We start from the raw sequence: 27,707 nt of genomic DNA, 5'->3' as shown, positions 1-27,707 counted from the left end.
GGAGGGGGAGGAGGAGGAACAGGAACCACTAAACACAGGCAAGGGGAAGTACAGATAACATGATCTGTGGCTATCAGGAGGCTGGTGAGGGGCCAGAGATTCATTCTAATGAAGGGAAATCCATGACCCTAGGTTCCTTCATCTGTAAAATCAAAGGCCTGGAGGAGGTTATCTCTAAGGACTGTTCCAGCTCTAAAGATCTGTCATCTAATAGAAAGTGAAGGCAAGTGAGAAGGAATCTGCCTTAAGAGCTTATTACCAGAGCTTGGAAGTTGGTTAAATGCATCTTGTACTCCTTTAAAGTCCTCTTCTATGGGACTTGAGGTCTACAAAAGAATAAAAGGGTAAAGGAAGAAGGGTCACTGGAGAATGAAGGATATTAATCAAAAGGTAGGAAAATTTATTGATGTTCTTAAACCTTGAAAATCTTTATAAGTTTCCTGCATCTTTAAGAGAAAAAGAACAAACCTGTTTCAAAGATATTAAGGATCATTTGTACTCTGTGTTCCTCAACAAGCCCTCCCCTGCCTCCCACTGTGAGGAGGAATTGTGTGACTTTTCCTTATGTCATTATCTCCTTCTCTCCCCAACATTCCAACAAAGATGTTTTGATTCTTAGAACCTTCATCAGAAAACCCAAGAAAGGTTGGGGGGTGCCTAGGGGGCTCAGTCTGTTAGTGTCTGCCTTCGGCTTAGGTCATGATCCCAAGGTCCTGGGATGGCGCCCCATATCAATCCCTGTAATGGGAGCGTGCTCAACTGGGAGTCTGCTTCTCCCTCTCCCCGTCACCCGCCCCCCGCCCCGCTCGCGCGCTCTCTCTCCCTCTCTCTCAAATAAATGAATAAAATATTTTATTCATTTATATATATATATAAATATATATATATATATATTTATAAATAAATAAATAAATAAATAAAATAAGGAAAAAAGAAAAGAAAAAGAAGTTTGGAAAAATAGCGCAGACTGCAAAATTACTTTCTGGGGTGAGAAGTCAGAATACTGGTTCCTTTGAAAGGGTGCAGTGACTGGGAGGAGGCCCAGGGTTGGGGGGTCTTCTGGAGGACTACTTCCTGATCTGGGTACTGGTTACATGAATGTGTTCAGTCTGTGCAAGTCCATGAGCTGCACACATAAGAGCTGTGTACTTTTCTCCATGTTACACTTTATGTATGTGTACACACATACACGTATATATGTATGTATACACATGTACATAATATGTGTATATATATACTCTGTATGTTTTTTATTAAAGATTTTCTTAACATCCCAATCTGCTCACAGTAAAATCAAGAATAGTTGATGCATTAATAATGAAAAATTACTCAGAGTTATCAGAAGTACAGAATAGTGGAAATGATGTTTTTTTGCATCGCTGAATTCTTGTCAGTCAAATGTTGTGTTTGAAACATACAATCAATCCTCCCTTTCTTCCACCCCACCTTCCATATTGGTAAAATGCCCCAAAAAGGTGGTAGGTTAGTAGGAAGGTGAGGCAGAAATTATACAAATGAATAAGAAAATCCAAACAGCTTCATTTTACAAATGAAAATATTCTGTACAAACAGGTGCTTGCCAATCCCGGGCAAGTTCCCGAGAAAGCCCCATGCACTGCCCAGCATCATAACCATGCTGAGTCCTGGCCTCTGATCATGGCTCTCCCGCCACTGACGCTTGGCAGGCCAAGCTTAATTCCCCACATATGCGGATCACCACTTCTTCACACAGAGGAGTAACAGCAGGCCTTCTTCTCTTCTCCACAGGAAGAATATGTGAATCAGGTAACATGAAGAAAAGCGTTTTGAAAAAAAGTACGAAGCGCTGTACAAATGCAGGAACCACAGTTTTGGGAGAAACTGTATATGACCTCAAACATCTTATTTTTCAGATGTTTTCTCAAAATTTGAAAAGACTGCTAAGTCAACATTATACACTTTTATGTGTAAGCTATCTTTCTCAATAAGAACAACTTAAAAGGATTAAGGCAATAGAAAAAGCTGAAAAGTACTTTTCCCTAAACTGTGGTTTTTACCTCTAGAGCTAAGTTTTCTTGAGCAGTCGAGGAATAAAAATATTCATGGTCTGGAGTTAAAAATTCATCTGTTATGTCCTCAGAAGATTCTGGTGAACAAGTTGATCGCACGGACTGATCCTATTAATAATGTAGGAAATCACTTTTAGGTTGTTGTTCATTATAAACAAATCCTTTATAGCTGGATGCAGTGTTAATAATGGGGTTATCTAAAATGATAAATGATAATGATAAAATGATAAAATGATAAAAAAAAAAAACCCGCAGTCAGGATGACACTCCCTGAGTCAGCCCTCCCTGTCTGCTTGCACACCTGCCTCTGCCCTCCTTCCCCACTATAAACTGTGAACCCTCTGCAGCAAGTGAGGCCAATGACAGCCCTGAGACTCACAGTCCTCATCTGCACAATGGAGGGGGAGGGAGTTGGGCGACATTTCTGCTCTGAAATTCTAAGAAGAAAGTTCCTAGACAACCCAGGCTGGGCCTGAGCTTGAACAGCCAGCCACAGACACTTTGTTCTCTAGACGAAGAAGCTGACTGAGGTCACTAAGAACTGAGGAGTCCTGTGGGTGCTACAGTTTCAAAGCAAATGAAGGAACATGATATTAAAAGTAGCAATGCAGGGGCACATGGGTGACTCAGTGGGATAAGCCTCTGACTCTTGATTTTTGCCCAGGTCACAATCTCAAGGTCCTGGGATCAAGCCCACTTCTTTGGGCTCCGAGCTCAGGGGGCAGTCTGCTCGAGGATTCTTTCTCTCCCTCTGCCCCTACCCCTGCTCATGTCAGCTTGTGCATGCGTGCTTTCTCTCAAATAAATAAATCGTTTGAAAAAAATAGCGATGCAAACTCAATAATAAAAATAAAACTTGAAAATTCAAAAGTCCCCGTTATTTCTTCAGCATCTCTATTCCACCCCTCCTTTTCTGCTCTTCTCCCTGTTCAGCGCCTGATCCCCACATGGACAGGTAACTAGCTCCTCTCCATACTTTCAGTCATCTCTCTGCAGAGGTTTTATGATTTATTTCCTTGGATGCTGCTTTTGCCATACACTTCTTCTTGCCGCATGCTTGGCAGCTGCTCCCTTTACTTCTCATATCAAATTGAAACTTCTCAGATAAGCCTGGCCTCACATACCCTCCTCACCTCCCTGAGAGACCTGTTTTTCCAGCCAAGCCAGTGTGCTTAACATGGCCTATCCTTCCAGCGCCCATGTGAGAAAAAGAATAAATTGTCTTAAATTGTCCTTGTGAATGGTTTGTGTGCTATGATTAAATACAATAGTATGTTCGTTGAAAGATCTTAAATGTTATCACAATTGTATTTTTATATTATTTCATTTTCAGTTGCTGTTTATATTCTTTAAGTGATTGTGTCCTTATATCATAATGATAAAAAATTCTGGTTCCTTAGCCTGGCTGGACTGTGGCCCAACCGCATGCCTCAAGGGTGTGTTAAACCCCTGCAGGGCTGGAGCCTCAATGCATGGAGGGACAGTTGTCAGGCATGAACACATGCCTTCCACCGAGAGCTGTCTCTGGGTCTTAGAGGACACTCTAGGTGAAGGAACTGTCATCACAACCCTGGCCTCACTCTTGCTACTCCAATCAGACCTCAGTCACCTGCTGGGCCATGAGCTTTGATACCTGACCTCACACTGTGCTTCCAGAGTTGGTATTATCTATCCAACTAGACAGGAAGCTCAAGGGCTTCCTGACTCTGACACTTTCTGTGTTCTGCACAAACTCTAAGATACACAGTGTTTTGAGTTGAAATGACTCAAAATGTATTCAGGCAGGGAAGAAAGACTTCCTCATTCATGTCACAGACATGAGAGTGCGTACTCCAACAAAAAAGAACTACTACAGATATTATTTCATTGGCATTAATACTTAACAACTCAATTCTACTTTATTAGGTCCTTGGGTTCAACCTGGCTCTACAGGCCATATTACTTACGCTGTAAGATTTCTCAATGACCACAGATGCATCAGAACTTGCTTGAAAGGCTTCACTATGCTCTGGCTGCTCATTTTTTCTGGGAGACAGGTGCCTGATACCTAATGATGACAGAACCAGGGCCATAGTCATTCAGTGATATTTAGATGGCATGGAAAGGGAGAAGAATGGTGTGAGAGAAAAGATGTGTGACTATTCTGCCAAGGGTGGCCACGTCCCATTTGTCAGGGTCAGTCCAGAGAGTGGAGACTGTTAGTTTGGCCTGACCCCAACACATGGTCCTGTACCATCAATCCTTTTGCCCACCCATTCAAGAGCAATGCTTGAAAAGGAACAGATTCTAAATACTAAGAGCCCAAGGCAAGTAGATTTTCTACCTAAGTGATAATTTTAGATGCATCTTCCTTTGACTTATAAACAACAAAGAAATAATATTCCATCCCCTGCTTGCAAGCAAATTACAGAGTGGAACTACATGGCCTTCAGTTTTAACCTATAAATCTATAAAGTGATGACAGTCAATGCCATTTGTCTCTGGGTTCTTCTGGCACAGAATCTCTGGGAGCCAGTGCTTTTCTGGCTTAAAATGCAAGGCAAGGAAATAGCAGTAGGGAACAGCCCTCTACCACTGTATTCAGGTAAGAAAGGTTCATTTCCCTGCCAGGTTAGAGCCAGGAACAAGCTCACTGTATAGAGATTATTTAACTTTCTTTGAGCAAATGGGTCTGCTCCAGTAACAGGAAAACTCATGAATCTTTGGATTTCTTTACGTTCAGGTAGGACAGGGCAATCAGTAGGGTATTTGCTTTCCCCAGCAGTTCAGGGTTCCCAGAGAGATGAGAATGGAGAGAAGACCAAGCAAAGGAAATATGCCAGGAGGCTTACTTATTTTTGAGTGAGTAACTTGATAGAGCTCATCTATCCCAATTCCTCCAACTGAACTTACTGGTGAAGCTTCGAGGCCCATGCTGTCTGCCATGCTGGTTACTGTCACAGTCACTGTTGTCCATTTTGTCACACTTGCCATTTCCTCCTGACTCCTCATTTTTCCTGGGATACTCTACAGTGCACTGCCAGCCCACTTTCTCAGGGTCCCTCAGCAGGGGCTGCAGCAGGAGATCAGGCTCATTTTTAGCCTCATCCTCTAAAGTCACACTACTCTGAGGATGCCAAGGTGGTACCGCCAACTGCCCAGTAGCCACTCTCTCTGCCATTTCTTTCACCTCCACTGGAGAGAAGGGAAAGCAACATTTAAAACAGAAGCGTGAACACTGGACAAAAGCTTTTCCTTCTTAAAGAGCTATATAATACTTTCATAACTCATATTGTCATAATAATTGTCTTTTTAGAACTGCACCATCCCTAGCTTGCCCTGTTGGGCTTGAAGGGGAAGAGAGAAAAGAATTGATAACAGAAGGAAGGACAGAATTTCAGTACATTTCTGAATTTTAGAATGGAAGGTAGCAGAAAACTTGTAGATAGAACTTGTTGTGAAGATTTTATAAGAAAATAACATCTGTGGCTCACAATCTCTACAGACTAATGGAAAGGATTCTAGAGTTTGTCCAGCTCCTTTAGACTAGGCAGAGATCATATTATGTGAGAATGTGTGAGTCTGTGTTTGTTTTTTATTTTATATGTGTATCTGCATGAGCATATCTTCATTCCAAATGTTCTATACTTTTGCTAATGTCATTTAACATTAGTATTAAAAAAACATAGACACTGTATCCTTTCAAGCTTATAAAACTGATACAAAAGGAAACGCCCACAGGATATGCAAAAGTGACACTACATGCTCTTTACTTTCATAATGAATGTTACACATTAAATTTCTACTGCGTATTGTTTTGCTACGCTTGTTATATAATATGCATCAATATATGTACAAGGGAAATATTTCCTATAAAGTCTAGAAATGAAAAAAAGTTTTTTCCTAAAAAATAAATCACTGAACAGAACAGTATACACAGTGGCAGGCTTGATAGTCTCTTTTCTTTGGACTAGTAACACAAAACATGTTCATTTAAACAATGTCAAAAGACCCATCTTAATAAAAGCTTATCTTTCCTGAGTAAGTGATAAACAAAAGGAGGAGGAGGACGAGGGGGAAAAGAAAGAAAAAGAAAGAAAGAAAGAAAGACATTTCCTTTCTGCAATTTGTAATCAGAAAGGCCTTAATTTTTTAAACTGGAATGATCCAACAGAAAAGAAAAGAATGTGGGAGGCTGGTGCAATACAGACTGTGTACTTAGAGATAACAAGCTGGTTAGAAATATACTTTAAGTTTCATTTGGTTCAACAGAACCTATGGCTCTTTACTCACTTTTCCACTTTAAGTGTACCTCTCCATCATCTTCATTACTTCTTGACTTTGCATTACAGATTTCAGAAGATACAGACTCCATACTGATCCTAAATTATGTAGGTTCGGGGAAAGGGGAGCAGGGTGGACACAAATACACCGGTTTGCTCAAGTTTCTGACACAAGCCTGAGCCCACCAGCCCACCCAGAGGACCAGCCCCTACTCTCAGTCATTCCTGGGGCTGCACTGACTCCTGCCCACCACCAGAGAGCGCAAGACTCCACAATGTTCAGACCACAGACTCCTTACCTAGTAGAGCCCAGGCTAGGGCTGGATGACACAGCAGGGCCCTTAGGGTGCCTTGACACAGTGACAAGTGCACTACTAAGCTGAGTCAGCTTGGTTTGGGCACTGGACTCTTTAGGCCTTCCCTGGCTAAGAAATGAAAGGACTGGGTTAGAAGACCTCTAAGGTAATTTTCAGTTTCCAATTTCAGATTTCATGATTCTAAAAGTACTCTTGAGAAATTTTCACAGGAAGAAGAAACCCACAATTGAAATCGAGTTTCACTGGACAGACTTCTGAGGTCTAGCAGAGCCCCCCACCCAAACAATGCCACAGAACACAGGTGATGATTTGGTAATTGTTCCTACCCTTCAATCAGAATTCTCCAGTAACAGACACACCAGTGAGTCAGTGAGAGCACAATAACTAACATTCTCAAACACGGCCTTAAGGCACCGGGGAGCCTGAAGAACATTCAGAGCTCTTTAGCCTAGTCTCACTGAGTTCTAGACCCTACCTTCCACTAACCAGCTGCCTGCCTCTGGCATACTTCAGTCTTTGTGGATCAAGATTCCTCATCTGAAAAACAAGGGAGTCTTTCTTCCTCTACATATCCTTGATCATATATACATCTCATCGTCTATTAAAATAACTCCTCAAAAACACGGGACCTGTGGCATATGTATGAATTCCTCGTTATCTTGAATGCCCTGCTTCCCCACTGGACCAGAACACACAGAGACTGCTGACCTGGAAAGGTCAGATCTGATTGGCTTCTTTAAAGAGCAATTTGGCAGCAGCTATCAAGTATCTTTAAAATGTTTAAACCCGTTGACCTAGTAACTCTGCTTCTGGCAATCTACCAAGGAAATAATCCAAAGTGCAGAAAAATTTGCAAAGACAAGTCACTGTCGCCCTATTCAAAAATGGATCAAAGCATGAAACTACCTAAAATTCAACAATGGGGGAAATCCAACAAGTTCAAATTTGCAGGATGTTTTCTTTTTTTAATATTTGTTTAGGTAATCTTTATACCCAACTAGGGCTCAAACTTACAACCCTGAGATCAAGAGTGGCATATTCTTCTGACTTCAGGCGCACCCCCTGGATGTTTTTTAATAAAGTGGGATAATGCTCTTGTTCTAATGTAAGATGAAAAATCAGGATATAAAAGTACCTACATGGGGGTGCCTAGGTGACTCAGTTGGTTAAGCGTCTTTGGAAAACATACAAAAAGACTTGGTGGATTGGTAGCAAAATGTTAAACTTCTTTTTAGTCCGTTTTTTGTTCTTTTGGGGGAACATGGTAAATGGGTGTATCGCAGTCCACAACTATGGCTTTGCTTTGTTATCTAATGGCCATACTGTCACCCCTTCTAGATGTAGGCTCTAACCCCTTTGATGCCAGTTAATTGGTTCTCTAATAATTCCCTTTGTAAAGGTAATATACACTGAACTAAAATGTCTGGGCATTTTCCTTGATTCTCCCTAATGAACACATTTACCAACGTGAAAGGAATAGCAAACCCTTGTCATTAATCTCAGTCACCACTGGGAGAGAAACAAAAAGTTACTTTTTTCCAGAAGAACTAACTCCAAAGGCATGGATTAAAGCTACCATTTAACCACAAGAAAGGAAAACTGAAATTGACAGACTAGTCTATCTTGAAACACATTTATGGGCCTTTAATAATTACCCCTATGCAAAATAAAATTTGTTTTACCTAAATTCTTAAAAACTCAATGTACACATACGCTCTCCTTCCCATGATCGGTGCTGAAGCCAATTCATTTCATAGATTTGGCTGGAAATCAGAGGCTGTATGGTAACAGTTAAACTGCTCAGCCCCTGCTCTGGAGTCAGGGATGCTTATTTTGAGGAACCCTTGTTTCCAAATAGTTTGGTTTCTGGAGCACTGACAGATGGAATACCTGGCTTTCCTTTTTTAAGAAAAACAATCTGGGCAGCTTTGGAAGAGCAAGGTGCTTTGCTTTTGACAAATGTTGAGTTCTGCCTGATTAACCTGCCAGCTCCTTTACCTTCAATATTTTTTCCTACAGTTTCCGTTACATGGCTCTTTCCGCTCACCTGAAGGAGAAAACCTGCCAAGATCTGTTTCTGTGTTAGTGTTCTTCATCACCCACAGTCTCTTTGTCACAAGACACATGAAGATCATTAAGTGCCTCTGGGGTCACGTGGGAGTCTAAAGGCATGGTGACACAGAGAACAAAATGTTAACCCACCTGCTGGTATTTGGGTTCCTGTTTCTTTCCAGACTGTGCTTGGCTCCTTGAGTGGGCTGTGATTGTTCACTTGTGCTCTGTTTTCCAGGTCCACAAAAAGTTGGCAGCTTAAAAAGCAGTAAACGTGTTTCAGTGCTTTGATGAAGGAATTCCTCTTCACTTTCACATTCTATTTTTCAAGCCATTCTTACTAAATGTGTAGAAATAACCAAACCTACTAAGATGATTTCCCTGTGTGTATTTCATATCTAGTAACTCATCTCTCGGCTGGAGGTCTTTACAACATTACACAGCAATGTTGGCCCCCAGAAATGCAGTCTAGACTGGGAGCAAGAGAAGGATGAGCAGAAAAAAAAGACTTCAAAAATCCAGCAACTTTTAGGGTGGCTCAGTGTTTAAGCGTCTGCCTTTGGCTCAGGTCATGACCCTGTAGTCCTGGGATCAAGCCCTGTGTCAGGCTCCCTGCTCAGTGAGGAGCCTGCTTCTCCCTCTCCTACTCTCCCTGCTTATGCTCTCTCAAATAAATAAATTCTTTTTAAGAAGTCCGATAACTTTCCCCTGTATTATTATTAAGGTAGCAAGCTTTGTGGCAGGAGCCTTGGACCCTGGCTTCTAGTCTAATCCTTACTCAGAATAACCTAAGAGAGTCTTCTGCTTCAGCTTCCTCATCTTTAAAACAGGGAAAATAGTATCTCCCTGAATCCATCAGTGGGGATGCTATGAAAATAAGACAATAAAATAAAAGCTACAATACTTTGGAAATAGAAGTAAATTAAATTAAAGCTTGTGTATTTTATTCCAAAGAGAAAATTCTGGATCTGCTTATTCTAATTTTAACAAACTTCATTATAATTCCTAGCCTGCAGCAAGTTAAGGCAACAAATGTGTTGCACTGGGAGGGTAGTAAGATGTAAAAAAGGTAAGAGGATGCATAAAAATGGTCATAAGCTCTTAGAAACATCGCCAAAGGCAAGGGACGCAAGGGCAAAAATGAACTATTGGGACTTCATCAAGATCAAGAGCTTTTGCACAGCAAAGCAAACAGTCAATAAAAACAAAAGACAACTGACAGAATGGGAGGAGATGTTTGCAAATGACATATCAGATAAAGGCCTAGTATCCAAAATCTATAAAGACCTTATCAAACTCAACACCCAAAGAACAAATAATCCAATCAAGAAATGGGTAGAAGACATGAACAGACATTTCTGCAAAGAAAACATCCAGATGGCCAACGGACACATGAAAAAGTGCTCCACATCACTCACATCAGGGAAATACAAATCAAAACCACAATGAGATACCACCTCACACCAGTCAGAATGGCTAAAATTAACAAGTCAGGAAATGACAGATGTTGAAGATGTGGAGGAAGGGGAACCCTCCTACACTGTTGGTGGGAATGCAAGCTGGTGCAGCATGAAGGTTCCTCAAAAAGTTGAAAATAGAGCTACCCTCTGACCCAGCAATCACATTACTGGGTATTTACACTAAAGATACAAATGTACAAATGAAGATGTGGAGGAAGGGGAACCCTCCTACACTGTTGGTGGGAATGCAAGCTGGTGCAGCATGAAGGTTCCTCAAAAAGTTGAAAATAGAGCTACCCTCTGACCCAGCAATCACATTACTGGGTATTTACCCTAAAGATACAAATGTAGTGATCCGAATGTTCATAGCAGCAATGCCCACAATACCCAAACTATGGAAAGAACCTAGAAGTCCATCCACAGATGAATGGATAAAGAAGATGTGGTGTATATATATACAATGGAATACTATGCAGCCATCAAAAGAAATGAAATCTTACCATTTGCAACAACAAGGATGGAACTAGAGGGTATTATGCTGAGTGAAATAAGTCAATCAGAGAAAGATAATTATCATATGATCTCCATGATATGAGGAATTTGAGGGGCAGGGTGGGGGGTTTGGGGGTTAGGGAAGGAAAAAAATAAAACAAGATGGGATCAGGAGGGAGACAAACCATAAGAGACTCTTAATCTCACAAAACAAACTGAGGGTTGCTGGGCGGGGAAGGGTATGGAGAGGATGGTTGGGTTATGGACATAGGGGAGGGTATGTGATATGGTGAGTGCTGTGAAATGTGTAAGCCTGATGATTCACAGACCTGTACCCCTGGAGCAAATGATACATTATATGTTAAGAAAAATAATTAATAATTTTAAAATGTTATAAAAACAAAATGGTCATAACTCCCTAAAGTATGAGCTACAGAGGCCTTTGCATGGGGGCAAAGATTCCTTAGCAGGGCCTTAAAGGCAACAACTTTATTATGGAGCATCAAATAACACATGTTCTGAAAAATGTCATGGTCACCAAGGAGAGCTTAGAATATACTGAGAAATATATTCAAAATAGGTATTTAGAATAATGGGAAGTTTGTAATGTTTCCTTTGGTGCAATTAAAAATTTAAGAACTGAGAAATTAAAGGACTAATCCAGGGCACCAGGCATATAAATGAGGCCTTGGACCTTCTTGCCCAGCCCAGCCTCCAGCTGAATACAGTCAAGGGAGTGATCCCAGCCCATGCCACATGGAATGAAATTATCATACTGGTTAGCCCTAACATATTCCTGCCCCATAGAGTTGTGAAAAATAATAAATCACTGTTATTTTAAGCCACTAAGTTTGGGGTTTTGTTGTTGTTACTCCACAGCAATAGATAACCAAAACATAATATATAAGAAAGGTTATTTCTAATAGTTTTCTAGCAAATCTGAATTTTCAAAAGAAAAAGAAATATTAGAGTCTAAGTACATTCTTTTTGCCTTCTCTTTATAAGAAACAAATGCCAACGTTTTCCAAATATTTTAAGTTAGGACTGCAGTCTCACTGAAACTCAGCAGGGGACCGTGGAAGAACACCAGACTAGCAGTGAAGAAACCTGCCCGTAATCAGCTGTGGTGGCAGTGGCATAGTAAGGAGTGCGGGTGGTGGGAGTTGTCCGCCCTGTGCAGGCCATAAAGGGATGCGCTTGAGGTGGAAAATTTTATAACTATAATAAAACCCACTAAAAGCTGACCAGCTTTTTACCACCATAGGCCAGCAACTCTAAATAACTTCAGTAATAAAATCCTTCTTCCAATGGGGCTCACCTCTCCTATCCCAACATCATCTCGGTAACACCTGGACTTTAGGAAGTTCAAGTCACTAAGCTTGAGCTTCATACTCAATGATGATGAGTATGGGGTAAATGATGTAAAATAATGGGGCTGATCCATCTCTAAAATTCTGATTCAAGAGACAGCCAGCTCTCTATATGTGAACTTGTTCATTTATTCATTCCCTCAATGACCATTTATCAAGTACCTTCTCTGTGCCAGGTACCCTTGCTAAGGCACAGAATGTGTAAGACCCAGGCCCTGCCCTTAAGGAGCTGATACAGGAGCCACTCTGAAACCTCACTAAGCTTCAAGCTACACCTCCTAGACCAGTTCCCATTGTGCCTTCTCGTCTCCTTTGAGGTGTCTTATTTGATGACCAGGGCCCTCGGTACCACACTGGAGCTACTCATAAGTAAAGCCTGTGACTCAATCATCATTGTATCCCAGGGTTTAACTGTAGAGCCTCTGACTCTAGAAATGTTTATTGAATGAGTGAGTGAATGAATAAGCAATTGAGGATGGAAATTAATACCTGCCCAAGAGACCATATTTAGTAAGCGAATCATGCTAAATTGTTAATACTTGAATATTCTGACCTATAAAACAGCAGTTTCATATGGTCCAACCTGATGCACAGGATTTATAAAGAACACGGGCTGTATGTTGGGTTTGGAATGAGAGACGAAGAGTATCTACCTAGGAGTCCCATCCTAGAGGCCTTATTTCCTGAAGCCAAGAGGACCCCACTATGAGCTGGTTTTATTTATGTTAGTCCTTGTACAGGGGTTAGGGGCAATGTTGAACCATGTTCCAGATCCTGCTCACACAGCCCTGCCTCCCACTTCTTAGCTGTACCTGATGGCTCTTCTCTGACTGATCTCCAGTGCTTTCTTCAGAGACTTGGGTGACAGCTTTCCAGTCACAGCCACTTCTTTTCCTGGACCTTTTGCCAAAATGTCCCCCTTGAAAGTCTCTCACTATAGAAGACCTTTTCAGGGTTAGGCAATTGCCACTGGTGTCCAGCTGCTGGCCTCCTGGCAGCTGTATGACAGGCGGTATATAGCTGGAAGCTGGGGGGCCCAAGGCTGAAGGGGAGTCATAGATGTTCGCGAACTCTCTTGAAGAAGCCCACAAAGACCTGCACTCCTCCTGCTCCTTCTGTATCATCTCAAGTTTATCGATTTTCTGTTGGATATTCCTGAGCAAATCGGCATTCTGGTGCATTAATGTCTGTGAAATCTTCAGATTCAGCACACACTTACTGATGTACTCCTCAGTCACACACCTATTGCTCACATGGCCCTTGGCTCCTCTGGCTGGCTCAGGCAGGCTGGGTGAACTAAGAGAACCATTTCGCCAATCCCAGTCCTCAAAGGAGAGCTCTGTGCTAGCTTCTGAAGAGCTCTCGTCCTCATCACAAAAACAGCATGCCTCTCTTTCCATATTTTCCAGCTCTTCTTCCATGGACTTTAGTTCATCTGCCTGGCTTGGTCCAGCCCCCTCGAAGGATGAACCCGCTTCTGGGGGCTCCTTCTCTTTATCATCTCCCCTGTCCAGGCAGCCTGAGTAGATTTCATTGATTTCAACGCTTGCCTGACCTGGGCTGGGGCTCCTAGACTCTTCTGCCACAGGGCCAGCAGGAGAAGCAGTGTCTTGATTCTGAATCTCCTTGGTCCTCATACTTGGATCTAGGACCTGAGGATCTGGTATTGCTTTCTCGTGGGGAGAAGGGGGACCCCTGGGTGAATGAAGCCGACTACCTGTTGGAAAGAATGGCAACATGCAACTGATTAAAGGGATCACATGCAGCAGCTAAGCAGCCCTGGAATGTTGCTCAAGTGGTGTGAGAATAGAGAAAGCAGCTTTTTAGTTTCCTAGTCCCTTCACAGGTACGGAAGACTACCAGATACACTCACAGAGGATGCAAGGGTATTTCTAACAGATGAAAATTTCCATTTTGACATGAGTTGAGGTAGAAAACTGGGGAGAGATCAAACCCTGGGGAAAATGTTGTAAGCTTAAGTTATAGTGTGTTCAAAACACACATAATTGTCAGGACATGGAAATTACAGACCCCTAAATCTTATGACTAAATTCATAACTTTTTTTTTAACATACACAGGAGTCTGAATACTCATGTCAGTTAAAGTCATGCTCTTGGTGAGTATCTGATAGAAGTAGCCAAAACAGTGTACGAGAATGCAATGCATCATGGGAAGAATCATAATTCAAAAAATAACCCCAGAATGGACCACCCATCACCTGTGGCTGATGGTGTATAACCTGCAGAGAACAGGATGGAGGAGCGAAAGTAATGAGCTCTTGGCTAGGAGGGGGTGGGGGAATGACACCATTCTAGAGGCTTCCAGCCCTATCCAAAAAGATAGAGAGGATAGTCACTTGGCCTGGATCCCAGCTCTATAATAAGTTCTGGAGTCCTAAGCAAGCCACAAGTTCTCTGGCCCTTATCTTTCTCATCTGGAATATGAGGATATTATGCTGGATGATTACAAGGTCCTTTTTAGCTCTGAATTCTAAGATTTCTAAAGGTACTAAAAAGAAGCCTATAGGAAAAGGTTGGAGGGAAACACCAAAACATTAACAAGTTCTTTCTAAGTGGCAGAATTAAAATGGTAAGTAATTTTCTTCCTTGTATGATTTCAAGTTTCCTATAATGAACAGATAATAGCTTTGAATTTAAAAATCACCATTTTCATTTGTAAAGCAATTAAATCAAGCCCTAAGAACAATCATGCTAGAAATAAACTAGTCGTTACCGCTTAGTTCTGGATTGAACCAAGGTATATATGGAGCCAAAAAAATTTAACTTAGTAATTTCAAGGATCTTGATTTTTCCCTAAGGCATCCACCATTTCCAAGTGTAAGTGACGTGTACAGTTTGTGGAGTTGATTAGTTGTAGCTTACAACTGTCATAAGACATTCATGTCAAATAATGCTTAACCTGTGGGTTAAGGCCATACCCGTTTCTTTCAGCTCTTTTATTTCCAAGTTAGGGGTCTCTTTCAGATGATCTGAGGTCAGTCCTAGATAGACATTGACATCAGGATGGAGTTCGTATCTCTGCACCGTGGGGCTCTCAGTTGGCAGAGTTCTCTGGGTTCCAAGAAAATCCTTTAACAAGCAAAATATCATTAAGGATATAATTTATAATCACCTGAATGTGACTTTTTTTTAAAGTTTATTTATTTAAGTGATCTCTATACACAATATGGGTCTCAAATTTACAACTCTGAGATTAAGAATCTCATGCTCTTCCAGCTGAGCCAGCCAGTTTTTTGATGTTTTTGAAACAGATCTAGGTATCAAATAAATTCCCTCTTCTTCCTGTTGGGCAGACTGACTATAACTCAAATTAGTTAATTCATTATTATTACCAATATTTTAAAAATAATAATAATAGGGGGAGTCTGGATGGCTCAGTCAGTTAAGCATCCGCCTTCATTCGGCTCAGGTCATGATCCTGGAGTTCCAGGACCAAGCCCTATGCCGGGTTCCCTGCTCAGCAGGGAAATCTGCTTGTTTCCCTCTGCCTCTCCTTGCTTGTGTTCTTTCTCTCTCTCTCATTCCTTCTCTCTCTCTCAAATAAATAAAATTCTTAAAAAATTAAATTAAATTAAATAATAACAATAGCTCTCAGTCACTGAATCACATTCTGTGCCTATGCCCCTCTATGTGCTGAGCTTCCCCAGCCTCCTTCATCAATTCCCTGCTGCCCTCACCAAGTGAAGCAGCTAGAAGGTCCTTTTCTTGGGAACCCAGAAAGAATGTGATGAAATGAGGATTTCCAAATCTTCTTACAACTTGATCTCTAGACTCTTCCTGGTCTCTAAGCTCCCTAAACCACTGTGATGAGTAAGCTGAAATAAACTAACGGCTTCAGAGCTTACCTTTAAGTCATTCTTCAGAAGGTACCGGATATCTTGAAGGTTCATAGTTCGGTTCTTCTGCTTGACCTGGATGCCTGACTTAACAATATCGTAGTAAGGTTTTGGAAGCCTGACGTCAGCTTCTAAATAATTTCCCAAGACTATGGCTTCTTTGATAACTGAGCCATCTAAATCATTCCAGGGTATGTCATCTGTTAAGGAAGAAATCAGAGGAAAGAGTAGCATTAAGAACTCAAGTTTAAGGGGCGCCTGGGTGGCTCAGTCGGTTGAGCATCTGCCTTTGGCTCGGGTCATGATCCCAGGGTCCTGGGACCAAGCCTCACATTAGGCTCTCTGATCAACGGGGAGCCTCCTTCTCCCTCTCCCTCTGCCTGCTGCTCCCTCTGCTTGTGCTTGCTCTTGCTCTCACTCTCTCTCTCTCTCTCTCTCTGTAAAATAAATAAATAAAAAAATTTTTAAAAGAATGCTTTAAAAAAAATGTTTAAAAAAAAAAGAAATCAGGTAAAATTGCGTAACCTTAGTCAAGTCACTCAATAGTAATTTCTCTTTATAGAAAAAGCTACCTGGAAGTCCATTCATATAAACAAGAAGCCACTTTACCCATTTATGAGGGCAATCCCTGCTGCAGAGACAGTGTTGGAATCAGGCGTGCATGGGCTCCCTGCTGGCAGACCTGGGCACCACAAGGAATATTTCATGGCTTCAGGATCCAAAGGCCAATGCATTTCTCTCATGGAAGGTATGATTTTGCCTCTCAGACTGTAAACACTGCTAAATAAGAAGGGACTCTCATCCCCTCAGTGAATGTGGTTTTACTGTGTGTGTGTATGTGTGTTCCCCTCCCCTGAAAAATTCCTTGTGTCTTCTGATATGTGATCACTTCCTTCACATTAGGGTCTTGCAGATTTGGAAACACTTTCGCATCTTTTAAGTGACACTGCTTATATACACATTGAACCCTAGGTGTGTTTGATTTCATACTTTACTTCTCCAAGGCCAGTCTTTCCTCCTCATTTACAAGTTCTTTTTTTTTTTTTAAGATTTTATTTATTTGAGAGACAGATTGAGAGCGAGAGACAGAGCACAAGCAGGGGAACGGGAAGAGGGAGAGGGAGAAGCAGACTCCCTGTTGAGCAGGGAGCCTGCCAATGTGGGACTTGATCCCAAGACTCACGATCATGACCTAAGCTGAACCGACTGAGCAATCCAGGTCCCCCTCATTTACAGGTTCTTAAGGAGCATCTCACAGAGACCCCTAAGCATTGACAGCAATACTCAGTTTAAAAACTTTTCTCGGGTTAAATGTATTGCCGTTGACAGGATGACAGGTGGACCTTGTTAAGTCTCAAAGAACAGGTTAAAAGAGAAAGACTTCTGGGAGATCATCTCATATCTTCCACAAGCACAAAGAAGTTTCCTTAAAGAGATTTTCTATGTCCTGCATTTTCATAAAACTAAGTAACTCTTGAGGAAAAAAATCTAATCTAAAGAGTAGAGACTCTGGTCACAGTCTATGTGCTCTTGGATCTACCTGTTAAAATCTCCTGTATGATCATAGAAAAGCTGTAAACATCTGATTTCACTGTGGCTGCCTTCTGTAAGATCACCTCTGGGGCAGCCCAGTTGTACAGCTGGGTCGGGAGGGGCACTCGAGTCAGGTCCTTGTGTATACGTCCATCTTGGCTACAGAAGGAAAAACAAGGTCAGGTTCATGTCTTAAAGGATCATCATGACCATCGTACAGTACATTTGTGAAACATCTGCCTCTGAAGACTGACAATCTCCTTGAGCTTCTAGAAACCCAGCTAGGCCCTGAGCTAACCCTCACCGCCTGCTGTTCAAATCTACCAGAGTGGGCCCTGCCCACCCTCCACTGCATCTGACCATTCTCTCTTGCTCATTCACTCAATTCATGTGGGACCGCTTTGCGTTTCTCCAAGATGTCATCACTTCAGGTGTTCGCACTGCAAACTGGCTGCTTCTGTATGGCATGGGCTACCCAGAGATCCCAGGGTGACTGGCTGCTTCTTGTAACAAAGGTATTAGCTCAAAAATTACCTCAGAGATCTCCCTGACCACCTATAGTCCTCTTTTATTGGCTCCAGAGTACTTATTTTCTGAAGGTTTGTTCATTTAGCTACTGCTTATTTTCTTCTCCCCTCTACTAGAGTCAGCTCCATGAGAAGAGGCACCTTATCTGTCTTTTATATCATGTATATCTAAACTTACACAAGGGCCTCAATGCCTACTTTTGAATAAATGAGTAGAAGACTCTTTCAAGACCCCCCTCAAGCCCTATCTGCTTTATCAAAGTCTTGTGGGACTCCTCCAATTCCAGAGTTTTCTGCACTCTGCCCTCTTGGGAACAAGCCTTCTCAGTTCAGCACTCAAAGGTTCACTGATTGGCTTGAAAAAAACTTCCAAACTAGATTCCTTGAGAACTAAGTCAGAGCATCCTAAATGTCTCCTGGGCCAACAACAGTCCTCAGGGTGAGGTCAGCACTGACTTCGGTCTGCGGCTTTCATGAGCATCTGATGAGATCTTGTGCCGGCAAGAGTTTGAGCCATAAAGCACTATACAAGTAAGTTATTAATATGAATGTTATGGTAGGCATTTGGTAAAAACTGTGAATGCTAGCCGATCTTTTTTTAAATATTTATTTATTTTAGAGAGAGTGTGTGTGCTGTGGGGGGTGGGGTTGGGGGGGAGGGAGATCTTGAGCAGACTTCCTGCTAAGTGTGGAGTCTGATGTGGGGCTCCATCTCATAATCCTGATATCATGACCTGAGCCAAAATCAAGAGCGAGACCTTTAACTGATTGAGCCATCCTGGTCCCCAGTAATTAAATTTTTAAAAAGCAAGTGGCCGGAAGTTCTTTGCTGGTCTGGCAAAAGGTAGATTTGAGGATAGGATGGACATCTCAGACTTTAAGCAAAGTTCCCTAAATAATATTTCTTCCAGAAATAATATTTCTTGGACCTTTTGGTAGATGGTAGTGAGTTCAGGAAGCCATCAAGTTAGAAAAGTTGGTATTGACTTTTTGGTTGTATTACTGAATAGTTAGGTGTGGCCCGGTATAGTATGAACAGCCTAGAGGCATGCCAATATCATATTTATATCACAGGTAAAGCAATGGAGTGTTTTACTATCAGAGATATATTCTGAGGATGTAAAATGCTTGGCTCTTTACCTTCTGGGGTGATTCTTCAAGGGAAACCCTCACCTACCTTCTCAGGTCTCTCAGACTTGTCTAAGGCTCTGTGAGAGACAAGTCACTCACAAACCAGCATTTTTATTTTTTCTATTTTATTTCTACTCACCTTCTTCTCTTATAATCCCCCTTCTTTCTTGGTTAAATCTAGTTGGGGAGTGGGGGAGCTTCTTTTCTGGATGTCATTCTAGGGCAGTTATTTTTCTAGGCTTCAGCTCTGACATCGTTAAAATTATATTTGGCTACAGCTATGTGATACCACTTGCAAGGTCAATGCTAGTTCTAAAGATTCCATTAAGAAGGATTTGAAGAGTAAGAAAAACTGCTGTATCATTTTTATACCACGAGATGGAGTGTTACCCTTGACAATGACATTCAACAAACCAACCAGCCCAAATAGAATGTTGCCAAAAATAAATGTGAAATTGAAAGTTATTCTGGATTCTTGGATCTCAGCTCATATTATCAGTTGTCAAAGAAGGGTATGCTGTTGTGGCTGAAACTGCTTGCTGACTGACGTTTCAGCCTGAAGTTCCATTCTGAGGTCAACAAATCCAAAAGAAAACTTACACCTTCTTCCTCAGTTACCTCCCAGCCCCTTACCTGACCAATCTGTGGATCCCAGCTCCTCAGTACATCTCATTTTTTGCTTCTATCTAATTCCTCAATCACCAGCAGACCGGGAAATATGGCCTCCTAGCTGGGCTTCCTACCCTTAACCTCCAATCCATTATGCCCCAATAGCCAGGAAACATCTTTACCACCTCGTTCTAGCCACAGCTGGATAACTTGAGATCATATCTTTCCCTCTCTGAGCCTCAGTTTCCTCATCTGTGAAAGACAAGGTGAGGCTGAGCCAGCTCCAAAGATCTATTTCACTCTAGGCTTCACATTTCTATTGGAGAGCTCAGGCAGAAGAAACGGTCATGCCTCCATGTCAACAACAGATGTCATTCCATCACCAGCAAATAGCTTCGACTCTGCTGCAGCCTTCCTAAAAAACCCCTGCTGTTATCAAAGGCAAAAATGTCCAAATCCCTTAGCTTCTACAGCTCCTGCATACATAGCTAAAGTGGTCAATCCCATTCTGAACCATTTAAAGTTTTCCCATCATCCAGACTCTTCTGTTCACTTAACTGATGTTTGACTGAGCACTTACAATGTGGCAGGCCCCTAGCTGACAAGGATCAAGCACAGTCCCTGCCCTCTCAGAGATCCCCCTCTGGTGGGGCAGACGCACTTGGCTGCAGAAGAATGGAATTATCCAAAGTGCTGTGGGGATCAGGGCTTCAGTACAGGCTTCATGGGTGTGGTGGGAGATTGTGCCTGAGGTGAGTTTAAAAGGATAACTAGGTGAGTGCCAACTATTCCAGATGTAGGCAGCAGTACCCAGAGATGGCCTAGACTGAAAGTGGCTTCAGATGCCAGGGAAGTGACAAGGCTGGCACTGTGGGCGGAGCCCCATCTTGGAAGGCTTCCACACGCTGCAAAGTGCCTGGACTTAATCTTGTAGGCAATGGGAAAACACTGGAAGGTTTAAACTGGAACTGAGAATGGCCCAGATCTAAGGCTGAGCAGCTCAAATGGAGATAGTACTCACGTGGAGAACTGCTGCAGTCACACCCTAACTGCTTCCCTGCCTCTCTCTTGTCCCCTATCAGCCCCTTCTTCACAGCCAGGAGCCAGAGGGACCTTCTTAGCCTGTCAATCATCCATGACACCACATTGCTCCCCACCCCCCAAAAAAAGCCCTTTGTATCACCCCAGTATTCTTGGGATAAAAAATTCAAATTCTTCGCCAAGGCCCACGGGGTCCAAATATAACAAAGTCCCCTGACTCTCCTCTGCAGGCAGAAGGACTAGGGGCATGTGCAGTCTGGGAAGTAAGCTTTTCTGTTTCATTCAATCAAAAAACATATGCTGAGTGCTTACTGTGTAAAGGTTTGTTTTAGGCATTTGAGATACAGCAGTGGATAAACAGAAATCCATGCCCTCACAGAGCTTTTTACATCATGAGAAAAAATACATTACAGACTATGCAAGGAGCAACAACCAGCAACCAAGAGACTGAAACAAAGCCTCAGTGTCTGGGGAGGTAGGTGGGGGCAAAGGCAAGCTGAGGTAGGCAGGGCTGAGCAAGAAGCTTCACAGCAGAGCAGAACCAACAATGGGCTGAGGGCTCAGAGCTGTGGAAGGCAGCAAGAAAGCACAGGAGAGATCCTCCGCCTTCTAGAGCTTACGGATGGAGACAGCAGGTACCCCCAACTCTTAGGAGGACTTTGACACCTGCCAAATGGGAAATGAAGCCCACCCACCAACCCTTGAATGAAGGGGTTGTTTTTCTCTCTGCCCCCTCACTGCCCTGATGGCCTCAAGGGCCAGGAATGCCCTTAGAGTAGGAGTAGGAGGCGTGACCAACTGTAAGGCTCTCCAGCACTTATCACCTTCTCTCTCCTTCCAGGATGCATGGCTATGACACATTTCCCAGCCTCCCTGCAGTGAGGAGGGGACTACAAAGCAGGAAGCAACTATATAGCCACTTCAGGCTGGCCCCTAAATACCATGTGGCCCTGCATACTCCCTCCTCACCGACCAGCAACTACAGAACACAGTGGGGAGCTGAAGCTTAGGGACAGCAGAACTATGGATGGGGGAACTTGGAATACAGTGAGTGTCCCCCTCCAACATACACATTACACAGCAATGGGAGTAAGAAACATACCTCGGTTGAGTTAAGCCACTGAAAATTTTGAAGTAGATAGAGCATTTACACCATTGGCTAATAGGGGCCCTTGCTTGTTAAATGTTTATTAAAATGAGAATGTCTTGAGCAGAAGTAACTTCCCCAAAGTCCTAACCTTGGCAGACAGGGCAAGGCATTTGGGAAACCTCTTTCTCCAATGATGAACAATTCAGCTCACCAATGAGGAAGAGGCCCACCCAGATCAGATTCTTTCTCTACAGCACCCACCTTTCCATCATATACTCCAGGTTGGTTAGCCTTGCTTCCCCTGTGGAGACGATGTGGATGGCGTAGGAGCTGAGGGAGCGGTGGATAAACCCCCGGGAATGCAAGTATCTCAGGGCATCAGAAATCTGGAGCAGCAGGTGCACGATCACCTCCATGTGCAGCACGGGGAACTGGGAGCGCTGGAATCAAGGGAGAAAACAGCTAGGAACAACAGGGACTGGGCCCCGGACGCTGCAGAATGCTTTGCGGTTTCCAAAGCCTTTTCAATTGTCCCTCACAGCTACCTAGAGCCCCCATTTTACACATGGGGAACCTGAAGCTCAGGGAGGTTAAATGACTGACCTAAAGTCCCAATGACCCAGGGTCCCTCTGGCTCCAAAGCTGGACCCTTTCCCTGAACTGAGCTGCTTCACACCACAAAAAATGAGAAGAAAGTTCTCAAAGCCTGGTATGTGTATCCAGGGTGGGCTCACCACCACCACACCACCACAAATGAACCTGTCGTGCACCTCACCCCGTTCAAGCCTGTGCTGCTGGTTGAACCCGGAAGCTTAAAGGACCAGTTCAGCCCCTACCCCAGTGAGATGACTGATCCTAGGAGGAAAGAAATTCACTCACACCAACATATCTGGCTGATTAAAGTCATGTTGGTCTTTCCCCAGAGAAATGGCATTCTTTTGGGAAAAAAACAACAAAAAACTTATTACTGAAGTATGATTGGCATACAATGTTGTATTAGTTTCAGGTGTACAACACAGTAATTCAACAATTCCGTACATTACATAATGCTAACCACAGTAACTATAGTCACCACCCATCAGCACACACTATTACAATATTATTGACTATATTCCCTACGCAATACTTTTTGACTTATTTTATAACTGTTAGGCTTGTACCTCTTAATCCCCTTCACCTATTTTGCCCATTCCCTACCTTCTGCCCTTCTGGCAACCATGAGTTTGGTTTCCGTATTTATGGGTCTGGTTTTTTTTTTTTAAGATTTTATTTATTTGACAGAGATCACAAGTAGGCAGAGCAGCAGGCAAAGAGGGGGAAGCAGGCTTCCTGCTGAGCAGAGAGCCCGTTGTGGAGCTCGATCCCAGGACCCTAAGATCATGACCTGGGCCAAAGGCAGAGGCTTAACCCAGTGAGCCACCGACGCGCCCCTGAATTGGTATTTTCATTTTCTTTTTTTGTTAAAGATTTTATTTATTTATTTGAGAGAGAGAGAGCCCGAGCAGGGGGAGGGGCAGGCAGAGGGAGAAGCAGACTCCCCGCTGAGCAGGGAGCCTGACATGGAACTCAATCTCGGGACCCTGCGATCACAACCTGAGGCAAAGGAAGATGCCTAACCAACTGTGCTGCCCAGATACCCTGGCGTTTTTGTTTTCTTTGCATAAATACCTAGTAATGGAATTGCTAGATCATATAGCAGTCCTATTTTTAATTTCCTCAGAAACCTCCATTCTATTTTCCAGTGGTTCCACCATTTACATGCCCACCAACAGTGCAGAAGGGTTCCTTTTTCTCCAAATCCTCGCCAACACTTACTTCTTGTCTTTCTGATTCTAGCCATTCTGGCTGGTGTTAGGTGGCATCTCACTGTGGTTTTAATTTGCATTTTCCTAATGATAAGTGATGTTGAACATCCTCTCATGTGTCTGTCTGCCATCTGTATGTCTTCTTCGGAAAAACGTCTGTTGAGGTCCTCTGTCCATTTTAATGGGATTATTTAGCTCTTTTTCTAGTCAGTTGTGTTAAGTTCTTTATGTATTTTGGGTATTAACTCCTTATCAGATATTTCCTTTGCAAATATCTTCTTCCATTTAGTCGGATGCTTTTTTGTTTTGCTTATGGTTTTTGTGGCTGTACAAAACCTTTTTATTTTGGTGTAGTTCCAATAGTTTATTTTTGCTTTGGTTTTCCTTGCCTGAGGAGACATATCCTTAAATATGTTGCTAAGGCCCATACCCAAGAGATTACTACCCATCATTTCTTTTAGGAGTTTGACGGTTTCAAGGCTCACATTTAGGTCTGTAATCCATTTTGAGTTTATTTTTGTGTATGGTGAAACAAGGTGGTCCAGTTTCATTCTTCTGCATATGGCTGTCCAATTTTTCCAACAACATTTGATAAAGAGACTCTCTTTTCCCCATTGTATGTTCCTGCCTCCTTTGTTGCACATTAACTGACCAGATAAGCATGGGTTTATTTCCGGGCTCTCTATACTGTTCCCCAGAGAAATGGCATTTTCAGGTAATGCCTTCATCAAATGACAAGAGACAAAAAGGGACAGGAGGGAAGGAGAGATAACACTAATAGGAAGTGCTCAGGCAGGAGGAATGGCTAGCCATTTTGGGGTAAGGCCCTTCCTGGAGGGTCTCTTCTCAATCCTGCCCAGAGTCCGTAGAACAAAGTGATGGAGAAAGAAAAGCAAATGCTTCGGGACCTCTGTGAAGCCCATCTCAGCCCAAAGCCCACTTCCAAGGGAGTCTGTGGGCCCTGAAAGATGTTCCCACAAGAAAATTTGAAAAGTGAAAGGGAGTGACTCAGATGTATATATAAACAAACCCCTTTCTACAGTAAAGGTCATGAAAGGCACAAGTGAAAATACAGGGAATTAAACCAGGGGTTGAAGCATCTGGGTGGCTCAGTTGGTTAAGCTGCTGCCTTATGCTCAGGTCAATGTGGTAAGCCTGCTTCTTCTCCCTCTGCCTGCTGCTCCCTCTGCTTGTGCACATGTACTCTCTTTCTGTCAAATGAATAAATAACATCTGAAAGAAAGAAAGCCAGCCAGCCAGCCACAGGCCACTTGATTACAGTTAGCTAGAAATGCATCTGTTTGTTTCCTGGGTCCATTGAGCTCTTAGAGGTCCAATGAAAAAAAACTAGACAGACAACAATAAAATCACACTAGTTCCAACCAGGTTCTTATCAGCCGTAAATGGTGGATATATAGCCCTAGAAAGTAAAAAATTAGGACATTTATCTTCCCTGCAAACAAAAATGGAAACTTCACTGCTGGGGTAGGGGGAAGAGGGCAGTGGGGAGAAGTGGGGAGGGCAGCAAAGGGAGGAAATGCTTAGAAGCAGCCACTTACCCGTTCATGGAGGACGCTGAACAGTGTGCCAACCATGACACGCTCATACACAAGGCGGGTCTTCTCCAGGTCCTGGGACAGGCAGACGGCCATCAGCTGCAGCAGGTGGGGGTGTCGGAGCTTGCTACAAAACAAAAGCAGCTTCAGATGCGGCTGAAAAAGGAAAAATGAGGGTTTTCCTTTCCTCTAGGCCCCTTGAACACATTCTAAACACACAGCATTTGTACATTATGTCTTTCTAAGAAAACAGGATGGGTGGGGGGATGGGAGTAGGGGGATCTATGGCCTCTCATCAGCAACAACAATGCCAATGTCACCAAGAGCTACTGACCAAGGCACCCCATGTACATCATCCACATCCTAGCAACCACCTGTAAGAAACAGATCATTATACTCATTTTTGAGATAAAGAAGCCAAGGTCAGAGAGCTGTCAGGTACTTCCCCAAGGTCACAGACCCCTCAGTCTCATGGCAAAGTCCACACAGTGTACATGTGTTTTTCCAGCTTCCTTGAGTCCCTTTACAGTGACTTCTCCAAAAGGAAGAGGTTGGCCTCTGATACACCTCTTGTAGGGGTTGAGTGGCCTACTCAAGGAACCAGATCCATTTTCTCAGCAGTCCTGGAGTGAAACCACGAACCAAGATCCTGCCTCAGCAAGAACTGAAGGGCTAACCCTGGAGCCAGAGGAAGCCCACGGCACTAGGGTATACCCACGGGCATGTTCTCAATGGCAGAGACTCAGTTCCTCCATTGTGTGAATCTCATGCACAGCCATGGTCTATGAAGACAGGACTGTGCATGCTATCCTGATGAACACAAGGCCATAAAGGGGAAGGGCCTCGGGGGGCTGCTGGATGGGAGGCTGGACCATCAGAGACACAGGTTATGGAAGTGAATCAGCTAACAGAATTAAGCCACTCACTACCACTATCCCCACCGCTCAGGCTACCCATTAATTCCACCTTCTCTCTCTTGGTAGCCTTTGGAATCAAATAACCCATTCCAACAGTCAGGAAATACTGAGGCTGAGGGGGGCTGGTCTCCACACCCCCAGGGACAGTACTGTATAGCCCTGAATTTGGGTCCGTAAAGAGACCTGGACTGTAATGCCTCGGGCCCCTGGACTTCCTTCTCACCTGCTATGCTCCTGCTCCGCAATTAACAAGTCAGCCAGCCTAAGCCTGCTGCAGTGAGGGTGGGTGGGGAGATTCAGCTCCTTCACTGTGACCCTGCTCCCATTCCACATCAGGCTGCAAGGACAATGGAAAGCGTGAGCAGCAGGGAGTGAGATGCTCTCCCAGCCAAAGACCAGAGAAGTGGTGTTACACAAAATCTATAAAGCAGCCTCCACCCCCTCACCCTTGAGTCCTCCCTCCCACTCCCCTCATACTCCTACCTCCTTAACCTAAAGCACCCTGGGGAACTTAATATAGGTAGCAAGAAGTCACTGAAGGATTCAGGGGCAGGAGTGACTAGATCAGGTCTGCATCTTAGAAAGACAATAGCACCAGCAGTGTGGGGAATGGTAGGAAGGGGTGTCAGAGAATGGAGGGACTGGCTAGGAGGCCAGTCTGGGTGAAGGGTGCTGATGACTTGGACAAAGACCATAGCAGTAGGACAGAGATGAAGGGACCTGGCTACAAATCTGTGGCAAAGGCGGGAAACAAAGGGTGTATCTGTAGGGGACAGAGGGCCTCAGGAGGCTGGCAGAGGCCTTTTCGGAATGGTGTTTCTTTGAGGCATGGAGGAAGCATCCAGGTTCAAGGAGGGCAACAGACCTGGGGCATGACAACTCTCAGGACCCTGCAGGGGCCAGGTCTCTGGGGACTGAAAACACCCCAGGGACTTCTGTCATAGCCAAATCCTGTTACTGCTGCCCCTGAGGCAGCTGGCTGCTGAGAGCTGCAGCTAATGCCTGTTCCGGCTTCCACTGAAGCCTCAATCAATACCCTCTGGCCTATATCAGGGGCCAGACAGTCACCACTAAGCTGCTTCAAACTCTTTAGAAAACAGAAAGTTTAGAACAGCATCATGAGTAATCCTTTAGAGTAGTTGTTCTCAATGGGGAGGGGTGGAATCTAGCAATGTCTCTAGACACTCTGGTTGTAAGAGTCCTAACTGCGAGGGAAGGGGGGGTCACTGGAGGTTGCTGCTGGCATCTAGTGAGTAGAAACCAGAGATGCTCTTAAACCTCCTACAATGCACAGGACAGCCCCCAATGACAAAGGGTACCAGCTAAAAACATCAGTGGTGTCCAGGTTGAGAAACCCTCATTTAGACATCTGTTCTTCACGTTTCCTTGTGTTGGAGGAGAAAGCCTCCACACATAAAGGAGTCACATGAAGCCCACCCTTCCTGTGGGACTATGTCAGACCTCCCACAGCCCAGCTGCTTCTCACTTGGTCATGACCATGTAGGGGCCACTGAAGAAAGAGAAGGTAGGCTCATCATCAGCTTGAATCACTTCCTTTTCTCCAATTACTGGGAGAGATCCTAGGTAGGCCAGCTGTGCTCCCCCTGTGAGATAAAACTGAAAGCAGAGCACAGGTTCAA

General features: G+C 43.5%; 1 protein-coding gene across 2 annotated transcripts in view; it reads right to left on the bottom strand.

Annotated features, from left to right (window-relative positions):
* TEX14 (testis expressed 14, intercellular bridge forming factor) overlaps positions 1 to 27,707 on the bottom strand; it is a gene marked incomplete at its 5' end in the record, with an annotated part of 94,733 nt that overhangs the window by 24,814 nt on the left and 42,212 nt on the right. The window contains 15 exons of one of the 2 annotated variants that reach the window (XM_080826964.1): positions 260 to 326; positions 2,037 to 2,156; positions 3,995 to 4,095; positions 4,941 to 5,222; positions 6,321 to 6,409; positions 6,610 to 6,735; positions 8,830 to 8,936; positions 12,937 to 13,718; positions 14,941 to 15,091; positions 15,868 to 16,058; positions 17,399 to 17,550; positions 22,051 to 22,229; positions 25,154 to 25,277; positions 26,291 to 26,404; positions 27,554 to 27,684. In XM_080826964.1, the coding sequence (XP_080683090.1) occupies positions 260 to 326; positions 2,037 to 2,156; positions 3,995 to 4,095; positions 4,941 to 5,222; positions 6,321 to 6,409; positions 6,610 to 6,735; positions 8,830 to 8,936; positions 12,937 to 13,718; positions 14,941 to 15,091; positions 15,868 to 16,058; positions 17,399 to 17,550; positions 22,051 to 22,229; positions 25,154 to 25,277; positions 26,291 to 26,404; positions 27,554 to 27,684 (2,716 nt within the window). The remainder of the gene's footprint in view (positions 1 to 259; positions 327 to 2,036; positions 2,157 to 3,994; positions 4,096 to 4,940; positions 5,223 to 6,320; positions 6,410 to 6,609; positions 6,736 to 8,829; positions 8,937 to 12,936; positions 13,719 to 14,940; positions 15,092 to 15,867; positions 16,059 to 17,398; positions 17,551 to 22,050; positions 22,230 to 25,153; positions 25,278 to 26,290; positions 26,405 to 27,553; positions 27,685 to 27,707) is intronic. The other variant, XM_080826965.1, reaches the window with a different exon arrangement.

This window comes from Martes martes, assembly GCF_963455335.1.
Source record: "Martes martes genome assembly, chromosome: 16".
NCBI lineage: Eukaryota > Metazoa > Chordata > Mammalia > Carnivora > Mustelidae > Martes > Martes martes.
The sequence above is the reverse complement of the archived record's forward strand: the minus strand, read 5'-3'. Positions and strand labels throughout refer to the sequence as shown.